Below are 21,677 nucleotides of genomic sequence, written 5' to 3'. Positions count from 1 at the left end.
TGGACATTGTGGGGAGAAGGAAACTGCAGGCCCCGCACCGTGATCAATATTTTAATAAGGGAATTAGTATGAAATAATTAACATTAATGTCTATGGTGACTGTAATGACCCTTGTAAGCATTGTAAGACGTTACTCACCCTGATCACAGACGTCCCCCACGTAGCCGTTGTCACACTCACAGAACGCATCGCCAATGTCTGAGATCTGACAGCGCCCGTGCTGGCACTGCAGATTCTTGCAGGGGTTATAGAGTTCTCCTTGCTGGTTGCAGAGGGCACCCTTGTACCCATCTTGGCACAGACAACTGTAGGTCAGAGAATCCAGGGGCATGCAGGTCCCATGTACACATCTGGAGAGAGAGAGGGCTCATTATAACATGGGATTGGGGTTATCACATCCTCATAATTACCTAGAACCAGAAACACAAGAACACGCAAAGGGTTCTAACAGCCACTGATGATAATCACGTTCTACTTACTAATCCTTGGAGAGAGAAAGTACCAGCCAATCAGCTCCCAACTGACATTTTACCGGTTTAGTTTGAAAACTGACATTTACGGTTTGGTTGCCTGGTAGTTTCTCGCTCTCCATGGCTTAGTGAATGTATGTAGTGACTCTAGAAATGCTACATACAGTATACATAGCGCTGTTAGTATACACAGGCTCAGGGGAGGCTACAGAGGCGGGGCTGCAGGACAGGTCATAATTCAAATAGGGGAGACACACCCACTGCCACCAACTGCCATTCCAAACTGACTCACTGGCAGTTAGTGTTTCTCCCCTATTTGAATTCTGCAACTGTGCTGCAGCCCCTTCTGTAGAGCCACCACTGTGACAGCTGTTTTAGGGGGGGCATTGCCCTGTGTCAAACTTTTGTGGTTCCAATGCTCACGCAGATAACATAACAACTCGCAGGGTTCCAGAGCTGCTGTCTCTGCTCCTATTGTAAGCTGAACTCCAACTGGGAGGCGAGTACTGGGCAGGGAATACAGGAAGCTGTATATACTGTATTATTAACTAGCTTACTATTTCCAGTTAATATCCCTGTCATTGCCGCAGCTTCTCACCCAGCTCTGTCCCTAATGCTCACAGTCCAACATCATTACCGGTAAGTTGTTAATGCAGCCACCTTGCAAAATATCATTGGTCTGCTCTAACTCCTCCTGACACCGGAGAGACAATCTGCCCAAACTAAAAGCTGTTTTCTTCTATTATTCAAACTCCAAGAAAGTGACCTAACAGGAAATGTGCAGAGTTTTGTTTTTTTTATCGGTACTTATGTATTATCTGGGCTCCCATGTTAAATGCACCCCATTTTTTCATACCCCTACTATCCAACTACGCATGGAGTTGATTTTATATAGTGTGGCGAGCGCAGCGAGCCACCGTGCCCGAAGCGTGGCGAGCGCAGCGAGCCCCGCAAGGGGATGCGGTCTCATAAGAAAAACGGGAACCCAGATATTGCATAAGTACCTTTTTATCTCCTAAACATGACCAGTGGCATCAGCCCACCTTTCCGAAACCACAAAAGGGTTTGCTTAATAAAAGCTTATGATATTTATAACAAGAATAATATATTAGGTAGTTCAACAAACCATACCCTTTTGAAAACTAGACAACCCCCCCCCCCCCACACACACACACACACATGAAATGAGAGCACCCCTGAGATTGAAGTCGGGAGTTAGGGCAACACAGACGGTGTAATGGTTGTCATTACTGTCTCCAACACTGAGATCATAAGTTAGATTACCGCCATGGTTCTAACTGTATGGTGTTTGTATATTCTCCCCATGTTGGAGTGGGTTTCCTCCGGGTACTCCAGTGTTTAAAGTCCCCCAAAAAACTGGTAGGTTAATTGGCTCCTGACAAAAACTGACCTAGCATGCGTGTACATGATCCCATCTTAGCAGATTTCCCCCATAATATCTACTAGGCAACGGTATATGGGTGAGTAATATGCAGTAGTCTGTAAAATGCCAAATCATACTTCAGTAATGACATATGATAAGGTTAAGGATGGAATCCACCTCTGTTGTCATTATCATAGCGCAGTGTTTATGGTGTACGTACTTATGTCCTAGGCAGGGGTTATTGATCTGCTGGTCACAGTGTGGGCCCATCCACCCTGTCTCACAATGACAGACCGGCCCGTTGGCAGCGTTGGGCTGACAGATTCCATGAAGGCAGAAGAGCTTCCTGCACGGTTCGCACCCCGGGACAACCCCGGGCTTCATCTGGGTCTTCGTAAAGTCCTGGAGCTCATTGTTTATGTAGAGGTTGCGGATACAGCCGTGAAAACTGGTCCCATTAAGAATCTGCCATAGTCTGAAGGCGGCGGAGTTGACGTCTACCGGCATGCCTAAAACACAGACATTAAAGTATAACTAACACTAATAATGCACATCACTCACATATACAACATATCCCCTGTGGTATGAAGAATATATACAAGATAGCAAAAGGCATATGAAATGGATCTGCAACAGGATGAAAGCCTGTATTGTTCTGTGACGTGGCCCCTCATTACACTGCATAGAGCCCATTCATTCTGTTATTGCATCTCTGCAGTACAGGAACTCTGCCATCCAGTGATGCTGCCATCCAGTAATGCTGCCATAGCTACAGGGCATATTATACTTCTGCTGATGCCCATGTCAGGCTACTTCTCCAAATTTGTCAAGGGCCAATTTTGGTTCCCAATCCACCCTGGCAGCTTCAGGTTCCTTTATCAAGCGGTTCAGGAGGCAAAACATGCCAAGAACCCACAGACCATGCCCCTGAGTACCAGCCCTTAATATCACTGTTCTGGTGAACTACAAATCCCACCTGGCACAATCCGGGGCCCTCTCTCCTCCTGTCCTCCTGTTGCAGTATGCCGGTTACACATTCTGTACTATACTTTGCGTTTGTTCCGTACCACTGTGCGCTTGTTGATCTATTTCTCCCCCGTGCTGCCATATAAATAAACACTAATATAACAGAGTGACATGCATCCTGGCTTTTGTAGTTCCCCTGTAGCTGAACGGCCAGAAGTAGCCTTATTACCTCCGAGCCCCCCCGGTATTTTATTTGAAATCCTATATTATTTTCTCGGTGTGTTTTTGACTCTTACCTCCTACGTATAACGGGGCTTCGCTGTTAAGGGTGTAATGTTTCCCAAAATTGTCCATGGTCATGGGAGCGCCACCGTCAATGGACAGATTAACCATCTGGTCAAAGGTGACCAACTCTACCGTGTGGAACTGTCCGTCGTTGATTGTCTCTGCACTGGAAAAGACAAAGTTGTCATGTAAACACCCTGATTATACCTCCATTCAAACAATAATTGCTCTCCAAAGGGTTTTAAGAATGGTCCATTCAAATTAACCATCCGTAGTGCGGGCATACTGCACAGCATGCCATCTGCCAGTCACCCGGATCCAGCCATTTAAACAATGGTCCCAGACAGACATCTGTAATAAATAGGTCTTTATCCGATACTAATTTATCTGCATATTCCAAATGTATACTCGAAGGCCCTTATTCTGGTTGACCTGTGAATTTCGAACACGCGGGAGACTGATTGAATCAGAATAACCCCTTAAGTACCGAACTACCCTACAATGTTTCTGCATGATATTTATTTAGTTTTTGTAGAAGAATTTAGAATGATATATATATGTGTATCTATTGTTCTGGACCAAGCCATGGGCTTCCCACCATCTGTGCTGGTGTTGCTGCAGACTGTTACTGGATACTTCCACTTTTGGAACTCTTTGTCCTCGTTCAATACGCTGGGCTTTTTGTAAAAAGGGGGAGGGGGTGGGGGGGATTAAAGACAAGAGGAATATACCTTACACCTACTAAGACCACACTGAGAGTTCCCCCGAAGACCAGTGTGTCAGCGATATGGTGCAGGTGTGGGACGCAGTGTAACACAAGTAATTGTCATGATTCATAAAGAATGAAGCAGGAACAAATGGACAATAGAGGAATAGGAACTGTCTGTATTACCTGTAGATGGCAGAGCTGGGGAAACTGCCGGGATCATAGCTCACTCTGACGTGGCCTTGATATAATTCTACCGCCATGTGGTCGTGGTCACCATTGTATAAGAGGATCCCGTTATCTTCAGCGGTGGAGACCTGGATGTCGTGGGAACAGGCAGATCGTCATCGTCTATTAACCTCCAAGGTTACTCCTATGTACGTGGGATGTGCACGCTTCCAAAATACTGTCCCCCCCCCCCATATCCCACCAACCTTTAAAAGAATACATTTACTGTGCAGCATATTGCGGATCTTTAAATGAAAACCAGTCCTGGCTTTGCAAAGGGAACAGCGGCGTAGCTACGTTTTGGGAGCCCCCACGCCGTTAGGGGGGGCGCCCCCCGCCGCCCATTCAAACCCCCCCAATCCCCCGCAGCCTTACCTTTCGCGCTGGTCCCGGCGGCTCCGTTCTTCTGCTGAGGACCACCACAAAATGGCCACCCCCATACAGTTTCAGAGAACTGTGTGCTATATGGGGGCGGCCATTTTGTGGTGGTCCTCAGCAGAAGAATGGAGCCGCCGGGACCAGTGAAATAGGTAAGCCTGCGGGGGATTGGGGGGAGGTGTAACTATAGCACCGCAACCCCCTGGCGCCCCCATATGCACAGTGCCCCCCCGCGGTGGTGGGGGCTGCGGTGCTATAGTTACGCCAGTGAAAGGGAAGCTTATGATGGAACTGTCCTTTGTGATGAATATCAATGTGAAGTGTGGGGTGGAGTGCACCGCCGTAGGTTAGTACATACTGCCTTAATTTCCCCCTGGAAATGATCCAACTGCTCATCAATAATCTATGCGACCCCCAACGTTCCCCAATTTAGCTTTCCTGTTCTATGGGCCTCTTAGCAAGGCTAACTCTCTCTGCACATGTTACATCTGCCCCACCTGCAGTGCAGCATGATTTTGTCCGTCTGCAGAAAATTGCATTCTTGTTAACAGGTCTCAATTAGGTTCTCTGTTCCTGTATTTTTGCATTTTTAATATTGGGGGTATTCAATTCGTGCCATTTCTTCTGACAATAGGAAAATCTGCTTTTGACCCTCGGAAAAATTGTCACTGTCGGAAAATGCAGCTTTTTTTCGTCTATTTCCCGAGGATGCTGCCGAAACTACATCGGCATAAAAAGCCGTCCGAAAACGGACGCATTCAATAGGCATGTCCTGATTTTTTTGGCTACCCGAAAAATCCGGACATAATTGAATAACCCCCAAAATATTAAGTAACTAAGAGGTCTACTTACTAATCCTTCCATGGCGAAAAAGTGGAGAGGGATAAAGCACCAACTGGGACCTAACTGTAATTTTTCAAACACCACCTGTAACGTGACAGTCAGGTGCTGACTGGTTAGTACTTTATCACTTTCTGCTTTATTTCTCTCTCTTAGGGGTAAATTTGCTAAGATGGGAGTTTTATTGAAGATGGGATGTTGCCTGTAGCAACCAATAAGAATTTACTTATTTATTTAGCACCTTCTAGAAGATAATGAATGAATTCTGATTGGTTGCTATGGGCAACAGTTTAATGCGCTTTAAGCAAACGTCGTATTACTTGGTTCTAGAACTGTGCGTTTTGCGAACAGCGGCTTTCCACTTACCTGAAGTGTGATGTTAGCCCGAGGCCAGTTCTGTAGGTCTGTGAACTGTAGGTAGGTGTCTCTGTCCACAAAATTCACGCTCAGGAGTTTCTCACACTTGGCACCCCCAAACCCTGGCAGGCACTGGCACACCGCGTTGTTCCCCAGGTCAATGCAGTTAGCTCCGTTCTGGCAATCGGCCATTTTACACGGGCTTGGCAGGGAAGAGGCCGGCGGTGGCATTTCACAGAGCTGGCCACTGGGAGGGGAGACGTGGGTGAGAGGACAATACATATATACAATACAATAAAAGCCACTTAAAAATGATTATTGGCACACCTGTGCTGCCCCCTGGGACAAAGGAAGCTGCCAATATGGCAACCTGTTCTCCAAGGAGTGCAGGCAGCAGGTGCACAAATGCATAAATTCATCAAGCTTTGAGTCACAAGTTTTAAAACTTGTTGGGTAGGATGATAGGTGTTCCAGCCAATCAGCTCCTGTTATGTGTTTGAAAAATGGCAGTTGGCTGGAGAACTGCCTCTGAACCTCAACTAATATAAGGCACGATGCAGCCAGCAACCTGTGAATGTTCTGAGTGACTGCAGAGATGCTAAGCTCAGATGCTATTATATCACCATCTGTAGGTTTGGTCGCCCTTTAATCCGTAGTTGAGCCTTTTAAACGTCCATGCTGCTAGTAACACACAGCGTAGTGCCCGCACAGACGTCTGGTGACCGCTGAGTGACATCACACTGCGAGTTTTCCCCTTTGCCCATCTCTCCTCCACTTTAAGCTTTATTACAAGATAAGAGGATTGAAGTCAATGGGATTCCGGACAGGAATAGTCCTGTAAACACTGCCGGGAGAATTTCCCTAAGTCTCTTTATAACGCTACGGCTCAGTACGCTGACCACACACGCAGCAGTGATGTCTGATCACTGTAACTCTAACCATAACATAATGGATCACAATGTATCAGCCCTATATACCAATACAGGGCAACCCTTATCAACCAATAAGATTTTCAAAGTCAATTTGTTCTGCAGGCTAGGAAATACAGGCAAACATCTCATTGGTTGTTATGAAATACAGGCAAACATCTCATTGGTTGTTATGTATTACAATATAATGAAGTATGACTCTCTATTAGATGACACAGTGCTACAATAAAGACCAGTGTTGCGTCTGATGGATTGATAAATGGTGTCCTCTTACCTGTAGCCATCTGTGCACTGGCATGAGTACCCATTCACCTCATCGACGCACCGGGCGTTGTTCTGGCAGCGGTGGTCCTTGCAGTCGTCATAATTGAGGCTGCAGTTATCTCCTACGTAACCTGGGGCGCATTCGCATCTAGGAGACAAGACGCACAGCGTCAGTGTTACAACTGTACTGTCTATCAGTCACCATATGGTAACTACACTTACATTAAATCACATTGTAGTGGCGCCTGTACTGTTAGATGGTCCAACACTCAGTCTTCCAAACTCACTAATGGCAGCACTGAGGCACTAGGAACATAGTAACCTCCCTAGGTCTTAATACAGTAGGGGGTCCCTCTGCGGACAGCGTACAGCCTGGAGAACTGGTAAGGAACTTACTTTGCGCCCTCTGCGGTGGTGACACATCGGGAGTCCGGGTGACAAGGATTGAGTTCTGCAGAGCAATAGTCCAACAGCTGCTCACAGTATTTTCCTGTGGAACAGGAGATGGAGACAGCAGGGTCAGGTGAGGAAATACCAAATTGACAAAGTAGAAATATCTCCGTCCATAAAATACTTTTCCTTGGCGTCAATGACGGATATCTAAATGCTGCAAAGCTTCAGGCACTGTCTCTAAGGTTCAGCTGATAGTGGATAACAATTGCGGGAACTCTGTCACTGGTTGCATGCATGTACCTGACTATGCTGGTAGTTTTTTTTTTCAGGGGGGGGGGGGGGGGGGTGTTTTATTTAATGAAAGAACATGAAAATGCATAACAGCATTGCCTTGCGGCCAACCTGTAGCCCTGGTACTGTACGATATCCAGGGATCATTACCTGTGTATTGCGCTGAACACAGACATGTATAGGTGTTTAATCCATCTACGCAGGTGCCGCCATTGGCGCAGTCGCCGTACTTGCACTCGTCTCTGTTTACAGCACATGTTGGACCTTCAAATCCCTCGGTGCAGGAGCATCTGATTGGTCAGAAGTTACAAGCATTAGTCACAGCTCTGGTGGAGTTATAGCAATGAGCTGCAGCGCGTGTGTAGTCTCTGGGTGGCTTACAATGGGCACTGACCCTGGGTAATGTAAATCAAGGCATTGCATCCATCCTCTGGCATTTAGATGTCACGAAAGCTGGCTAACATTATCGATATGGTTGTCCACTAAAGGCAACCCTGTAAGTGTCATCAGATTGCTTTTCCCTGTCCAAAGTGCTGTGTCTCATCTATGTTATGGAGACAGGCTGTGTTGCTTTGTAATAACACTGACCAGGATGTATTGCTCTTTATATGCAGGAGCTCTTTCCTGAATGGCTACATGTATAATATATATCCATTTTTTTTACAATCAGTGTTCTCAGTTCATGTGTAAAGCAAGAATCCAAAATAACCATCTATAGCAGGGGGTGGCCAAACTGGTCCTTGAGACCAGCGGTCCACGTTTTCTAAATAACCTATCTGGTGCACAGCTGTAGTCATTACCAACTATCACATTTCCCAGACTCCCTAGCTGGTGCACAGCTGTAGTCATTACCAACTATCACATTTCCCAGACTCCCTAGCTGGTGCACAGCTGTAGTCATTACCAACTATCACATTTCCCAGACTCCCTAGCTGGTGCACAGCTGTAGTCATTACCAACTATCACATTTCCCAGACTCCCTAGCTGGTGCACAGCTGTAGTCATTACCAACTATCACATTTCCCAGACTCCCTAGCTGGTGCACAGCTGTAGTCATTACTAACTATCACATTTTCCAGACTCCCTAGCTGGTGCACAGCTGTAGTCATTAATAACTGTCACATTTCCCAGACTCCTAGCTGGTACACAACTGTAGTCATTAATAACTGTCACACATCTGTAGTCATTACTAACTGTCACATTTCCCAGACTCCCTAGCTGGTGCACAGCTGTAGTCATTACTAACTATCACATTTTCCAGACTCCCTAGCTGGTGCACAGCTGTAGTCATTACTAACTGTTACATTTCCCAGACACCCTAGCTGGTGCACAACTGTAGTCATTACTAACTGTCAAACATCTGTAGTCATTACTAACTGTCACATTTCACATACTCCCTAGCTGGTGCACAGCTGTAGTCATTATTGTCACATTTCCCAGACTCCCTAGCTGGTGCACAGCTGTAGTCATTACTGTCACATTTCCCAGACCACCTACCTGGTGCACAGCTGTAGTCATGACTGTCACATTTCCCAGACTCCCTAGCTGGTGCACAGTTGATGACATTACTAACTGTCACATTTCCCAGAGCACCTAGTTGGTACACAGCTGTAGTTATTACTAACTGTCACATTTCCCAGACCACCTAGCTGGTGCACAGCTGTAGTCATTACTAACTGTTACATTTACCAGATCACCTAGCTGGTGTACAGGTGTAGTCATAACTAACTATCACATGTCCCAGTCTCCCTAGATGGTGTACAGCTGTAGTCATTACTAACTGTCACATTTTCAAACCTGCTGCATTCATTCCTACCATAGATCCACAGGTGTCCTGAGATACATGAAATGTTGGTAGATCTTGAGGACAGGTTTGGCCACCCAATTTATAGGCACTGCAGCTTGTTGTATCTGAGAAGTCACAGCTGGACTCCTCTAAGAGGCAGAAAGGGGATTTGCCCTGCGGCCTCCATCAGACTAGTAATAGAGGTTGGATACAAGCATTGCCTCTTGGCACCTCACTATCCCATGAAGATAAAAGCCCCCTTATCCTACAGAGAAACCAAAGTAACTCCAAGCCACAGTGCAATACAGTGCTTTCACCCAACTACTAACATGGATTGTAATATAGTTGAAACTGTAAAAGATTTGATTTGCAACAGAATATAAGCTCTTGATATATTTGGTATATGGTTGTCCTTTATATATTATAAATGGTACGAGGGCCCACTAATGTCATGTAAATGAATTTGCACATTCATATCTTACCAAGGGAACCAAATAATTAGCTGTGTATCTTCCTTTTGTGCTTAACAACAATGTATTTGCATTATCAGGGGGGCTGTGGGTGTAGGGGAGAGTGGAGGACAGCCAACGGCACATACTCTACAACAGTAGGGGCCGAATGTGGCCCTCCGAGCCCGCCTTACTGCCACACTTGATTGTTACAATTTACAGTACTTGTTTAAAATCCCTTTACCTATCTGTATGCCTGTTATTACCCTGTCTCCTGTTTTTACTATCTTGTTCCCAGTTGAGAGTTGTATATATATATCTTTTTTTTTTTTATTAAATGCAGCGTTTTAACTTATTACTGAAGCTAAGGGTAATGTGCGGCCCTTTAAAACATACAGTAAGTGGGCCCCTTAATGCAGCTCCTTTATTGCGCTAGTCCGCCACTCGCTGCTCATTATATTGGAGACTATTATACGAGCACTACAATCAACCTAACAGAGACCCCCCTCAGTCATGAAGATCTTTTTTCAGGATTAAACGGTCGATGATGCAAACACCATTGCGTGGAACATTTATCAGGTACGGACTTGATGCCATAGGCAGGGTTCTTGTTTGTAGTGCCATGGGAATAAATTTACTACGCAGCGCTTTGCAAAAGCCGCCACTTCTTAGTCCGCTGTATATAAATCGGCGAGAGTATCAAAACACGAAACCAGCTGTTTTGGGCATTTAATAATATTATTGTCCCTTTAAATCCGGCATCTGAATCAGATAAAGCGCCCGTGTCTTTTCTCTTACTATCCGTCCAATATATTGATCATATCTAATAGAGAGACCTGTTAGCGCCTGTTTATATTTTCAGTGCCTGAATGCTCCTGTACTTAGTCTTGCATACATTCACAGAGAAACATACAACGTAATACTGTAACAATGTAACACTGGATTAATTTCTTCTGCGACAAGGAATTACACCCAATATTTAATATTTGTTTTTCCTGAGTGTCCCAAGGACCTTCGTAGCACAAGGAACTGCAGTGGGCAGTGGTTTAATAGTGGCACTGCAGCCCAAGGGGGGGAGCCAGTGTGCTGTGGGGTATGGGTCATTGGGTCAACTATTTTAGTCTACCACCACACCGTAGTGGATGATAGGGCAGGAAATACCACGTTGGCTCAAAAAAGAAAAAAAGAAAGTGACACATTTGTGTATACCTTTTGACAATCGACGTCCCCATTGTCGACCTTCTAACCCTGTCGACTTGACCCAATGCATGTCAACCTAAATAGGATCAACCTAGTGACCATATCCCATGCTGTGAGGGCGCATGGTCTCTGAAGATTCCAATGGGTCTGGCCATCCGTATGGAATCTACTGAAAAAGTCCCTCCAAAGATGGCTTCCCCCTTGGAGGAGACAAATACTAGAGGTCCTACTGGGTAGGAAGTTATAGATTCCAGGTAGCAAGCATGCAACCCCTGGCAATGAGCATGAAACCCCTAGCAATGAGCATTTAGGTAAAAAATTATAATAAATGTATGGGGGGGGGGGACGTAAAATTTCTAGTTACCCACTGGGGCCACATTACATCTATGTTCGGGTCACTGGTTAAGAGAATAAGGCTACTGAACAACAAGGTTTGGACCATTGTCTTCCTCTTATGAACATTAGAGGTTTTCTCACGTTCCCGAAACTGCCAGTGCGTTAATCTGAAATTGATTCTACTCCCTGTAAATTCCCCCAAAACAGAGGAGAAAAGGAAACACATCTCGGAAACATTTGTGTGCAGGTTGAAAGCTGCGAGGAGTAAATGGCTTGATTGAATGGCTTTTGCAAACCCCAAAGGAAAATATAGGCCTATTGTAAAGATGCCTGGTTACCACAGCAACAGAACGAGAGGCTATTTAGTATTTTATATATATATTTTTTTACATCTGGTAATTTTAGGCTCTTAGAAGCAGGTCTGGTCATTTCTGCCTCTTGATTCAACGTAATTTTCAAATAACCCAATTCTCTGGCCTCTCTCTCTCTCACTCACTCGCGACTAAGATTTATTTTCGTCAACTAATTATCTTCTAGGGATTGGGGAAATGCGGCGACTAAGTGAAAAGCGGGTTTCCTATTTCGAAAAATGCCTGGACTTAAAGTGGTAGATGGGTGATGTGAGATGCTGTCAGTTTAGATGCATATGAAGTAAAAAGCAAATCATAGTAATTATAGCAGGAACTGAGGCACTATAGATAGAAGTAAAAAAAATAATCACAATTTAGAATGTAAATAAGTGAAGATACTGACAGCTCTTTATTAGGACTCATCATTTTTGTGTGTGTGCAAGCGTGTGTGTAAGAGCGCACAACATCATGTTAAGAGCAGGTTAATTGGGGGGGGGGGGGCCTACAGAATTATAAAAAAAACAATTTGGATAATCAACCTGCGCTTTTAAAAACAAAATTGCTATGAAAATTATTCATCAAATTTAACGGTACTCTTTACCTAGCACGGCGCCCACGATCTTGATCGTGGGCATCGTGAGGTAAAAAATCGCGTCGGTCGCGTCGTATGCGGGCTAAAGATGCCCGGACGCGACGCGACCGACGCAATGTCCACGATTTCCCCATTGAAAACCATGTTAAACATGGACATCGCGTCGGTCGCGTCGCGGCCGGCCATAAATGTGCACACGATGGCCGCGACGCGATGCCCACGATTTGCCATAGGAATCAATGTTAAAAGGCCCGATGGACACGATTTTCATGTTAAATGGCTGAATGGACCCGATTTTACCATAGGAAACAATGTTAAATGGGCCTTAGAGCCCAAATAGTTACCCTGAACTCTGAAATGGCCCCCCCAATTGTTTACGCCACCCCACGATCAACGTCAACCCGAAGCGTGGCGAGCGCAGCGAGCCCACGAGGGGCGGCGGTACGCGTCCTCCGACCTTTTCATACCCCCACTATCCACGTCGGCGTGGAGTTGAGAATAGAATAGTGTGGCGAGCGCAGCGAGCCACCGAGCCCGAAGCGTTGCGAGCGCAGCGAGCCCCGCGAGGGGACGCGGATACCTTCACAGGTAAACGCGTCCCTTCGCGGGCTTCACAGGTGTCCGCGTCGCCATGGACACCTGTGAAGCCCGCGAGGGGACGCGTATAGCTGTGAAGGTATCCGCGTCCCCTCGCGGGGCTCGCTGCGCTCGCCACGCTTCGGGCTCGGTGGCTCGCTGCACTCGCCACACTATTCTATTCTCAACTCCACGCCGACGTGGATAGTGGGGGTATGAAAAGGTCGGAGGACGCGTACCGCCGCCGCTCGCCACGCTTCGGGTTGACGTTCATCGTGGGGTGGCGTAAACAATTGGGGGGGCCATTTCAGAGTTCAGGGTAACTATTTGGGCTCTAAGGCCCATTTAACATTGTTTCCTATGGCCACATCGGGTCCATTGAGGCATTTAACAGTAAAATCGCGTCGGTCGGGCCATTTAACATTGATTGCTATGGGAAATCGGGAGCATCGCGTCGCGGGCATCGCGGGTACATTTATGGCCGGCCGCGACGCGACCGACGCGATTTCCATGGTTAACATGGGTTTCAATGGGAAATCGCGGGCATCGCGTCGGTCGCGGCCAGACATAAATGTACCCGCGATGCCCGCGATGGGCGCCGTGATAGGTAAAGAGTACCAATTTAACTAAATGGAGTGAAGGAGGTTTCGGAGGAACATAAAACGCATCTAAATCAATTTAGTACCTGCATTGCCTACATCAGAAATAGAAGGTGAGATTTAATAGGATGAGAGATTCAGAAAGTGAGAGGTTTGGTAAGAAATCGGCAGTTTATTTAAAGCGGCAATCAGTTATACTGCTAAACCAGTTTGATTTTGCAGTGTAAATGATTGCCGCTTTAAAAAAAAAAACAAAAAAAACTGGAGATTTCTCACCAAATCTCTCACTTTCTGAATCTCTCACCCTATACAAAAATAGAGATTTATTATTGTGATTCTGCACTCATGTGCAAGAGGAGGATCCACTGCAGTAGAAAACATTCTCCTGTCCTAAGCAACCCAGGAATCTGGACTTTCCGTCTGTTTGCTATTGGCAAAATGGGCACCGCTCTTTAACAATAACTTGCAACATAACCTCTCTGACAGGGCATACAAAATGATGGCTTCAGTTACAATTTAAGGGGTGATTGCAAAGTAAAGTAAGGAGACGGAGGGATCTACCACAGAAGAGGATAGGGATGACCTCATAACAAGGCCGTCTCAACTTTGAAAGTAACAGAGTTTTCAGTAGAGCAGGAGAGGACACAGAATAATAGCTAATGCTTAAGTGGCAGCCTTGTGCTGTAAGATATAAATAAGAATGTGCTGTATAAAACATAAACAGCAAGCTCAGGAAATCAGGCTTAAAAGTGTAGATGCCAGCCGACAATGCTAGTAGGACGTCGGCAGGGCCGGCGCCACCACTAGGCAGGACTAGGCATTTGCCTAGGGCGCCGGCCGCTGGAGGGCGGTACTGAGCCGCTGAGGTACCATAAAGAGGTACCCGAAAGCAGGAAGCGGGGAGCAGGTAAGTCTGTGTGATCCATCCTCCCTCTCCCCTCTTCTATCCCGCCCGTGGCATGGTCCCTGCTCCCCCCGCGCCGCCTGCTCCTCGCTCCCCGCTGGGGGGATTTCAGCGAGGCACCACCTATGCTCCGGGGGGGGTAGTATCGCCCGCCGCAGTATCGCCCTCCGCACCCCCTCCCCCCCGTGCCGTAGTATCGTCCGCACCCGTGCCCCCCCCCCGGCAGGCGGATGGGCGGCGCGGGGTTTTTTGCCTGGGGCGGGCGGGGGGCTTGCACCGGCCCTGGACGTCGGGACCAAGGTTGGTGGGAATGATGAAGAATGTTGTTGTCTTCAGGCTCCCCATGAGCTGTACACCTAGACTTCAATGACACAAGGCCGATCTAACCAGACTCTACTAGATCTTCGGTCATTACAGGATAGCCTTCTTGATCTCACCAATGACCTATAGGCATATATTCAATGCCGTGGGCGAGCGGTGACTGCGAGCAGGACTTTTTGCTCGCAGTCACCACTCACCCTGTCAGTATTCAACTGACCCCCCTCATTCGCAAATTCCCCCTCGCTCCGTTTTTTGAGCGAGGGGGAATTTGCGAATGTGCCTCCAAAAACTGCGAGAATCGAGGCTAATTACAGCGAGTTTGCTACACTAGCCTCGGCTTTCGCAGTTTAGGGGAATCCTCGCCGTTCTGTGACTGCGAGGATTCCCCCGGAACGTTGCATAGTGCGAGCGGCCGGCGCGGGGGTTAAACTGCGAGGATCACTGGTTTTCTGTGATCCTCGCAGTTTAACCCCCTCGCCGGCCGCTCGCACCGGCATTGAATACCTGCCATAGAGTCTTATCATCATCTCTATATTTCGGCTACTGAATCTTCTTAATTATCATTCAGACAAGGGGTCCGATTCAGGATCGCTCGTTGCAATCCGAATTCGTCCCCAGCCCCGATGGTCATGGTTTTGGCATGCGCATTTCTTTGGCGAGTTACCAGGCTGCTCGCTGCGGAGAGGGAGGTCCGGAGGTGGTAGTTGGGTAGGGAGCGGCAGTAGGGGGAACGCCCGCTGTTTTATGTGCTGCCTTGTTAAAAACACCGGGCGATTGATCCCCTCTTAGAAGCAGGCATGGCGATGCCTGCTTGGCGCAGGCGGCTGATGTTACGTCAGCGCCCATCTTCGGCGAACAGCGACAAAAATAAAAGTCAGCATAGAACATGCATGTCTAAACTGTGGCCCTCCAGCTGTGGTGAAACTACAAGTCCCATCATGCCTTACCACAGTTTTGCTATTGGGGAATATTAAAACTATGGCAAGGTATGCTGGGATGTGTAGTTTCACCACAGCTGGAGGGCCACAGTTTGGACATGCCTGGCATAGACTGACTTATTACCGGAGGGGAGAGAAATCGTTAGATGATCAGTAACCGTGTTCGCGTACACACCCCCTCGCATCGTACCAGGGGATGCATCGCGGTGAAAGGGGGGATGGCCATTCGGCCGGGGGGCATTTATGGCAGCAAATGTACGCTGCCTAGCGAGCCAACCTGAATCAGGCCCTAGGTTACATTTAATGCAACCAATTTGTCTGAACAAACGTTTTTGTCCATTAGCCAATGTGTGAGAGCAAATGGTTAACTGTCATTTGTTACCAACCAGCCACTCAATAGGTTAAACACTATTGGTCGACACCTTAAAAGGTTGACACGGCTTAGGTCAACAGCGACACAAGGTCAACACAATTAGGTCAACATGAAAAAAAGGGCGATATGAGCTTTTCGCAATTTTGATGTCTATGTTGACGTACGTCGACAATGGACATCATATCAGTGTAACGTGTCCCCTCGCATGGCTCGCCACTGTTATATCCTCCCTCTACGGCCAAGTGGATAGTTAAGTATGAAAAAAAACACCTGTTCTGGGGGGGAAAATGTGAAAAACTAATGTCTGCCTTTTTCATGGCGACTTTTTCTATGTCGACATATTGCTTGTGTCGACATTTTGACCCTGTCGAGCTAAGCCATATCGACGGATCATTGTATACTGTGCACCCACCTTTACATTAAGCAATGGGAGCTTGGTGACTAAATTAAAGTGGTGGCAGGTTCAAAAAAAAACGAGCGATAAGAGAAAAATGTAAAATATTAAATATGAAGTGTAAAGATTTACCCAACAAGTAAGTGGCCGCTCTAAATAGCCTTTTCCCACACCGAAAAAAATCAGGATTCGCACACAGAAACCCACTGATTCCACCAAAACACAAGGTTTTTTAATGGACTCTTCCTGGAGATGTGAGGTTCAGTGCAACTCTGGGGAATCGCGCACGGGGTAAACCCCACTAACGAAATAGGTCCGGCGCGTCAATTAGCGGCTGGGTAATTGATAGTGCATGAAGAAACATTGCAGAGAGCGTCAAACATGTGTCGACAGAGGAAAGGTCACCAGTGCTTATGGCTCTCAGGTAGAAGAGATCGACAGGTTCAAAAGATTGACATTCAAATGGCCGACGCATTTTCTTTCTTTTTTTGCATGTTTTCCATCTGTTGCTCGATATACTCTCCACATGGACTATGACTGAGAATAGTCAGTGCCGGCGCCACCACTAGGCAAATCTAGGCATTTGCCTAGGGCGCCAGCCACTGGAGGGCGGCACTTTGCCCCTACCATGGAGGCTGCAGGGGTGTCCGTGCCGGGTACCTGCGGCACTGTGTGATCTGGCGGCGGTGTCCCTGCAGTGATGCGCGCTGTCCGGCAGCCAGGCGGCGGCGCGGGAAGCGCTGCTGGGTTTGAAAACATTCCGCATGCTGATTGGCGAGTTTTCAAACCCATCAGCGCTTCCCGCACCAGCTGGCTGCCGGATAGCGCGCATCACTGCAGGGACCCCGCCGCCAGATCACACAGCACCGCAGGTCCCCCCCCCCCCTGTAGGCACCGTGGCGCCCCACCCCCCCTCGCCTGGGGCGCTCCGGTGCCTTGAGAATAGTAACCTGATGGCGGACAGGAATATACCGCAACACACAAGATTCCAACCAAAAAGAACCCTTAAAAAACCTGCAGGACCATTGTCATGTAGTCTCAACCTGTTGACCTTACAAACTGTATATCTTTCACCTAGTGACCTTTTGTACCTGTCAACTGCTAACCGTTCGGGTTTTCCAGATTTCCTAGTAAGTTTATTAAATTACTAACCCATTTGAAAAGATCCACAGTGGGTCTTGAAAACATGAACTGTAAATGGCCCGACTTTTGGCTACTTTGGTCAATGCTATAGCCCGACCTCATGCCCCAAAAAAACCCCACAAGCACACAGACCACCTGATATTGCCAAGTAGTAAATTATAGAAGCTCTTCACTTTAGATGGCCCAGCAAAAATAAAAAAATTCAATAAAAAATAAATAAAAAAGAACCAACAACAAAAAAAAATCTTCCAAACTGCCTCCCCGGAATCAGAGGATTTATGTTGTCAAAGTCACACGTTTCGCAAGCTGTTTGCAAATTATACTGCCATTTTTAGAGGTGCTTAAACTGGGAACTAACTTTAAATGTTTCCATAGAAACGAAGCATAAAACGTTCTCCAAGGCCCTGAAATTTGAAAGAATCTTTATGAAACGCACCTACAGACAAATCCTTGACAATAATATCAGCAAACATCACAAAAGTGCAGCTGTTATTAATGGGTACACCGGCACTTTCCTTCACCTGTTCCGGATATAATAATAAGCGACGGAATATATTATTTTATTGTTACCTTTAATTTCTATGTTGTTATAGGAAACTTAGTTCTCCAAGTTCTGTCTCTTCTGAAAGCCTAAGTATGTTATGCGCACTGAATGCTATTATGGATAAACTGAGAAACGCGCTCCGCCATATAACTGGTAAACAATATATAATACATTTTATCTAATATGTCAGCAAGGAAAAGATGGCAACACGCTCTGGGACAGTAGCAGGTGGTGAGTTTGTCTGGGGTGTTACGCCTCTCAAACCGTAACGTAGGTGTCCGAAGGCGAGCTCAGGGAGGACAGAAACCTCTGAAGGAGCACAAGGCCCCATTCTGCACATCTGATCAATCGGCAACGGTACCGAATACACTGGCCATCAGGAGGGCTGGTGATGTCACATGCGTGAAGACCCAATCACTGAACAGATATCAACGTGCAATTGAGCCCCTCCCTTTATACTCACATGAACCCGGTAGCGTCGTCTTTGGGGTGACACACACCCTGGTTGTCGCAGGGGTTGGCAGAGCACGCATTCAGGGAGATGTCACAGTTTTTACCCTGAATAAATGACAACACAAGAAATGTATCATGCCATGCAATGTGCAGCAACGCTAACAAAGGCTAACAAAACCAACTGCACTCTGATGTGATAACATAGAATAAAGCGGGTGATTCAGGTTGGTTTGCAAAGCACATTGATTTGCTAATGGACAAAACCATGCTGTACTCCAGGTGGGGCTGACGTAACATATGCCGAGAGAGTTAGCGCAGCCAGTATTTACCCTGCACAGCAACAAAATAACCCACCCAAATCTAACTCTCTGCACATGTTACATCTGCCCCACCTGCCGTGCACATGGTTTTGTCCATTAGCAAACCAAATGTGCTTTGTGAGCCAACCCTGAATTACCCCCAAAATGGCTTCCGAGCCTGGTCATTCTAAGGGATTTTACAAATCACAGCTGAGAACCCAGCAGCTAAAAAAAACTGTCTTTATCCATCCACATCTCTTCCATGTCACAGCTGCGCACACAAAACCATTAAGCCTGGTAAAAAAGAAAAATAAAACCCCCCTAGGCATTAATACCGCACAGCATACTTCATAATAAGTGCGGCACAAGTGCGCTGAAAGCCAGTCCTAAAAGCACCACTGCGATGCTCTACGTTAAGATAATACAGAATAATAAGAATTCCAGATTCCTGTAATGCTTCCTCTCTAGGAGATGGATTCTAGAATTTTTTTTCTCTGTAAATAATAATAAAAACAGGTTTTCCTTCCTGCTTAAACACTTTCTATGGCACCTGTCACAAAATAGGAGGGGGGAATGGGGGCGCTGTAATACATTCAGAACATGTAAAATGTCAGTGTCTTTAATTGAGCATCATTCTAAAAACGTGTAATCAGAATCTTTTGTTGGGTAGGTAATTTCCCGGGAAATGTATCTACGTATGGAAGTCTGTATGTACGTATACATCTATACGTACGTTTTTAGATTTTGCCAAATTAGAGGGAACCTGTAATTGTGGTATTTCGGCTGCTATGCTTAGTGATGTAGTTTACATACATACATATTCAGCTATTAGTTTATTGTCACTTGCTCTCTTCTAAATTTTTATTAATCCCTCTACAAATGCCATTAACTGATTGGCCTAATATGGAAGTAGGGGGCGGTGTCTAGATTAAACATGGGAGACAAGAGGATTGGGACGCGAGCCCTTATTCAGATCTGATCGCAGTACAAATTTGTTCTCAAAATGGGTAAAACCATGTGCACTGCAGGTGGGGCAGATGTAACAGGCGCAGAGTTATAGTTGTGTGACTTATTTTGTTTTCGTGCAGGGTTTCAGTTTCAACACACCCCCTCCAAATGTAACTCTCTCTGCACCTGTTACATCTGCCCCACCTGCAGTGCACATTGTTTTGCTCATTTTGAGAACAAATTTGTACTGCGATCAGATTCCAATAAGGGCCACAGTGCTGATTCTCAGGTGGATGGAGGTGTAGTAGCGGCCTCAGTAGACCGCCTAGCAGCTTATCAATTGGTGGGCTGCATTTCTTATGAACACTGGCACCGCCCACAAAAACGGCCACTTTCGCGGCACATGCAATAGTCAACAGATCCCACATCACTGTCACCATGTTCTTACAGTATGTACAGTGGGCATATAGGAGCCAACAACCACTCGTACCTTGAAGCCAGGTAGACAGACACATTTGTAGTATTCTACGGCGTCATGCTGACAGCTGCCATGGTTCTGACACGGGCTGGATAAACACGGGTGACACTTGGCCTGGATGCTTAAGCTTGGTGGCCCTAGGAAATTGTAAAACCAGAACAGAGAACATTAACATCTAAGCACCGAGGGTGGGAGATGTACTAAACCGTAGAGAGTGATAAAGCGGAGAGAGAGATAAAGTACCAGGCAATCCGCTCCTAACTGCCATGCTTTGTTTAAAAGTGGCAGTGGGTACTCTATGGCACAGCTTCTGTGTAACAGGAAACACAGGGCTGTACTATGCTGAGCAATTGTGACAAATATTCAGAACATTTCCATAGTGCGCTGCAAACGGTGAGAAATCGCCGGGAAGTGCCACTCGAAATATAGGTAGCCAATCAGCTTTCTGTCTCTTTAACCCACAGGAGAGGCATAAATATACTGACCCTAAAACAATGCGGGGAGGTCAGCGAGATTAGGCTACAATGCAGGGGGACTCAGAGGGACAGATGAAAGAGGTCTACGCGGGAGTCCCGGAATATCAGCACTGAAGGTCGTGTAATCAGCAGTGGAAGCAGGACTGTAGAGGGTCCGCGAGCGAGCGGAAAGGTTTTATGGACGTGATTGTAAAACAGTGAATATAGCATTGTAATATATCACCGTTACAGCCAGCACAGGAGTGCAGGTCTTCCAGCGAGCGGTGCGGGGAATGTGGGGAGCTATAGATTAATAGCAAGTGACTGGAAATGTAAGACTTTCATACCGTAGAAACAAAAGGTATTCATGAGTTCTGACTTCCCGCAGAGACGGATATGGAGGGCTCCCAGGACAAGAGTTTCAGTTTTGGTGCTGTGGTTTTATATATATATATATATATGTGTGTGCTTAATGTGCGCACACAATGGTCTTAAGAGAGTTCCATAATGTGTCTCCATGGAGATGCTGCTGGACCAGTAAATAGGTGGTGCACAGGTACTTCACATCGATGCACAATGGGCTGGATTCATAGATGTTCGCTAATACTCCCACAGTTCTGACTCAGTAGGAACATATGCTAATGCAGCAGCCGCCAGGATTTGCATAGACACGCCCACCGGAGCCCCAACGCTCACCTGGGAAACATATACTCCCTCAGTGACACAAGGGGCATGTTTCCCGCATACAAGATCACAGTCAGCGGCTGATGCAGGCCCCCAATATGGCCCAGTCGCTGGGCTACTAATTTGTAAAGCCCCGCAATCAGGTATATGCCCCCCTGCCAGAGTAAAATCCCACCCTGTGAGAATTTTAGAGGCCTGTGCAAATCCATCCGCAAGCTGCTCCCCATTAAAAGTGTAGCCCAGGACTTACTCATTGGATGCAATAGAAACAAGGTGATCAGGACCAGAGCTGACGTCACCTGACTTCCCTTCAAATGGCTGGACACGCCTGCGTTTTCTCTGACACTCCCAGAACAAAGCCAGG

General features: G+C 46.6%; 1 protein-coding gene across 3 annotated transcripts in view; it reads right to left on the bottom strand.

Moving 5' to 3' along the window:
* The window catches only part of SLIT1 (slit guidance ligand 1), a 305,558-nt gene that overhangs the window by 6,546 nt on the left and 277,335 nt on the right, over positions 1 to 21,677 (bottom strand). For all 3 annotated transcript variants that reach the window (XM_083149614.1, XM_083149615.1, XM_083149613.1), the window contains 10 exons: positions 20,187 to 20,311; positions 18,460 to 18,554; positions 7,642 to 7,781; positions 7,204 to 7,297; positions 6,818 to 6,955; positions 5,624 to 5,861; positions 3,998 to 4,128; positions 3,117 to 3,271; positions 2,075 to 2,363; positions 139 to 350 (listed from right to left, as the gene is read on the bottom strand). In XM_083149614.1, the coding sequence (XP_083005740.1) occupies positions 139 to 350; positions 2,075 to 2,363; positions 3,117 to 3,271; positions 3,998 to 4,128; positions 5,624 to 5,861; positions 6,818 to 6,955; positions 7,204 to 7,297; positions 7,642 to 7,781; positions 18,460 to 18,554; positions 20,187 to 20,311 (1,617 nt within the window). The remainder of the gene's footprint in view (positions 1 to 138; positions 351 to 2,074; positions 2,364 to 3,116; positions 3,272 to 3,997; positions 4,129 to 5,623; positions 5,862 to 6,817; positions 6,956 to 7,203; positions 7,298 to 7,641; positions 7,782 to 18,459; positions 18,555 to 20,186; positions 20,312 to 21,677) is intronic.

The sequence above is a fragment of the Crinia signifera genome, chromosome 6 (assembly GCF_055691185.1).
Source record: "Crinia signifera chromosome 6, ASM5569118v1, whole genome shotgun sequence".
Classification (NCBI taxonomy): Eukaryota; Metazoa; Chordata; class Amphibia; order Anura; family Myobatrachidae; genus Crinia; species Crinia signifera.
The sequence above is the reverse complement of the archived record's forward strand: the minus strand, read 5'-3'. Positions and strand labels throughout refer to the sequence as shown.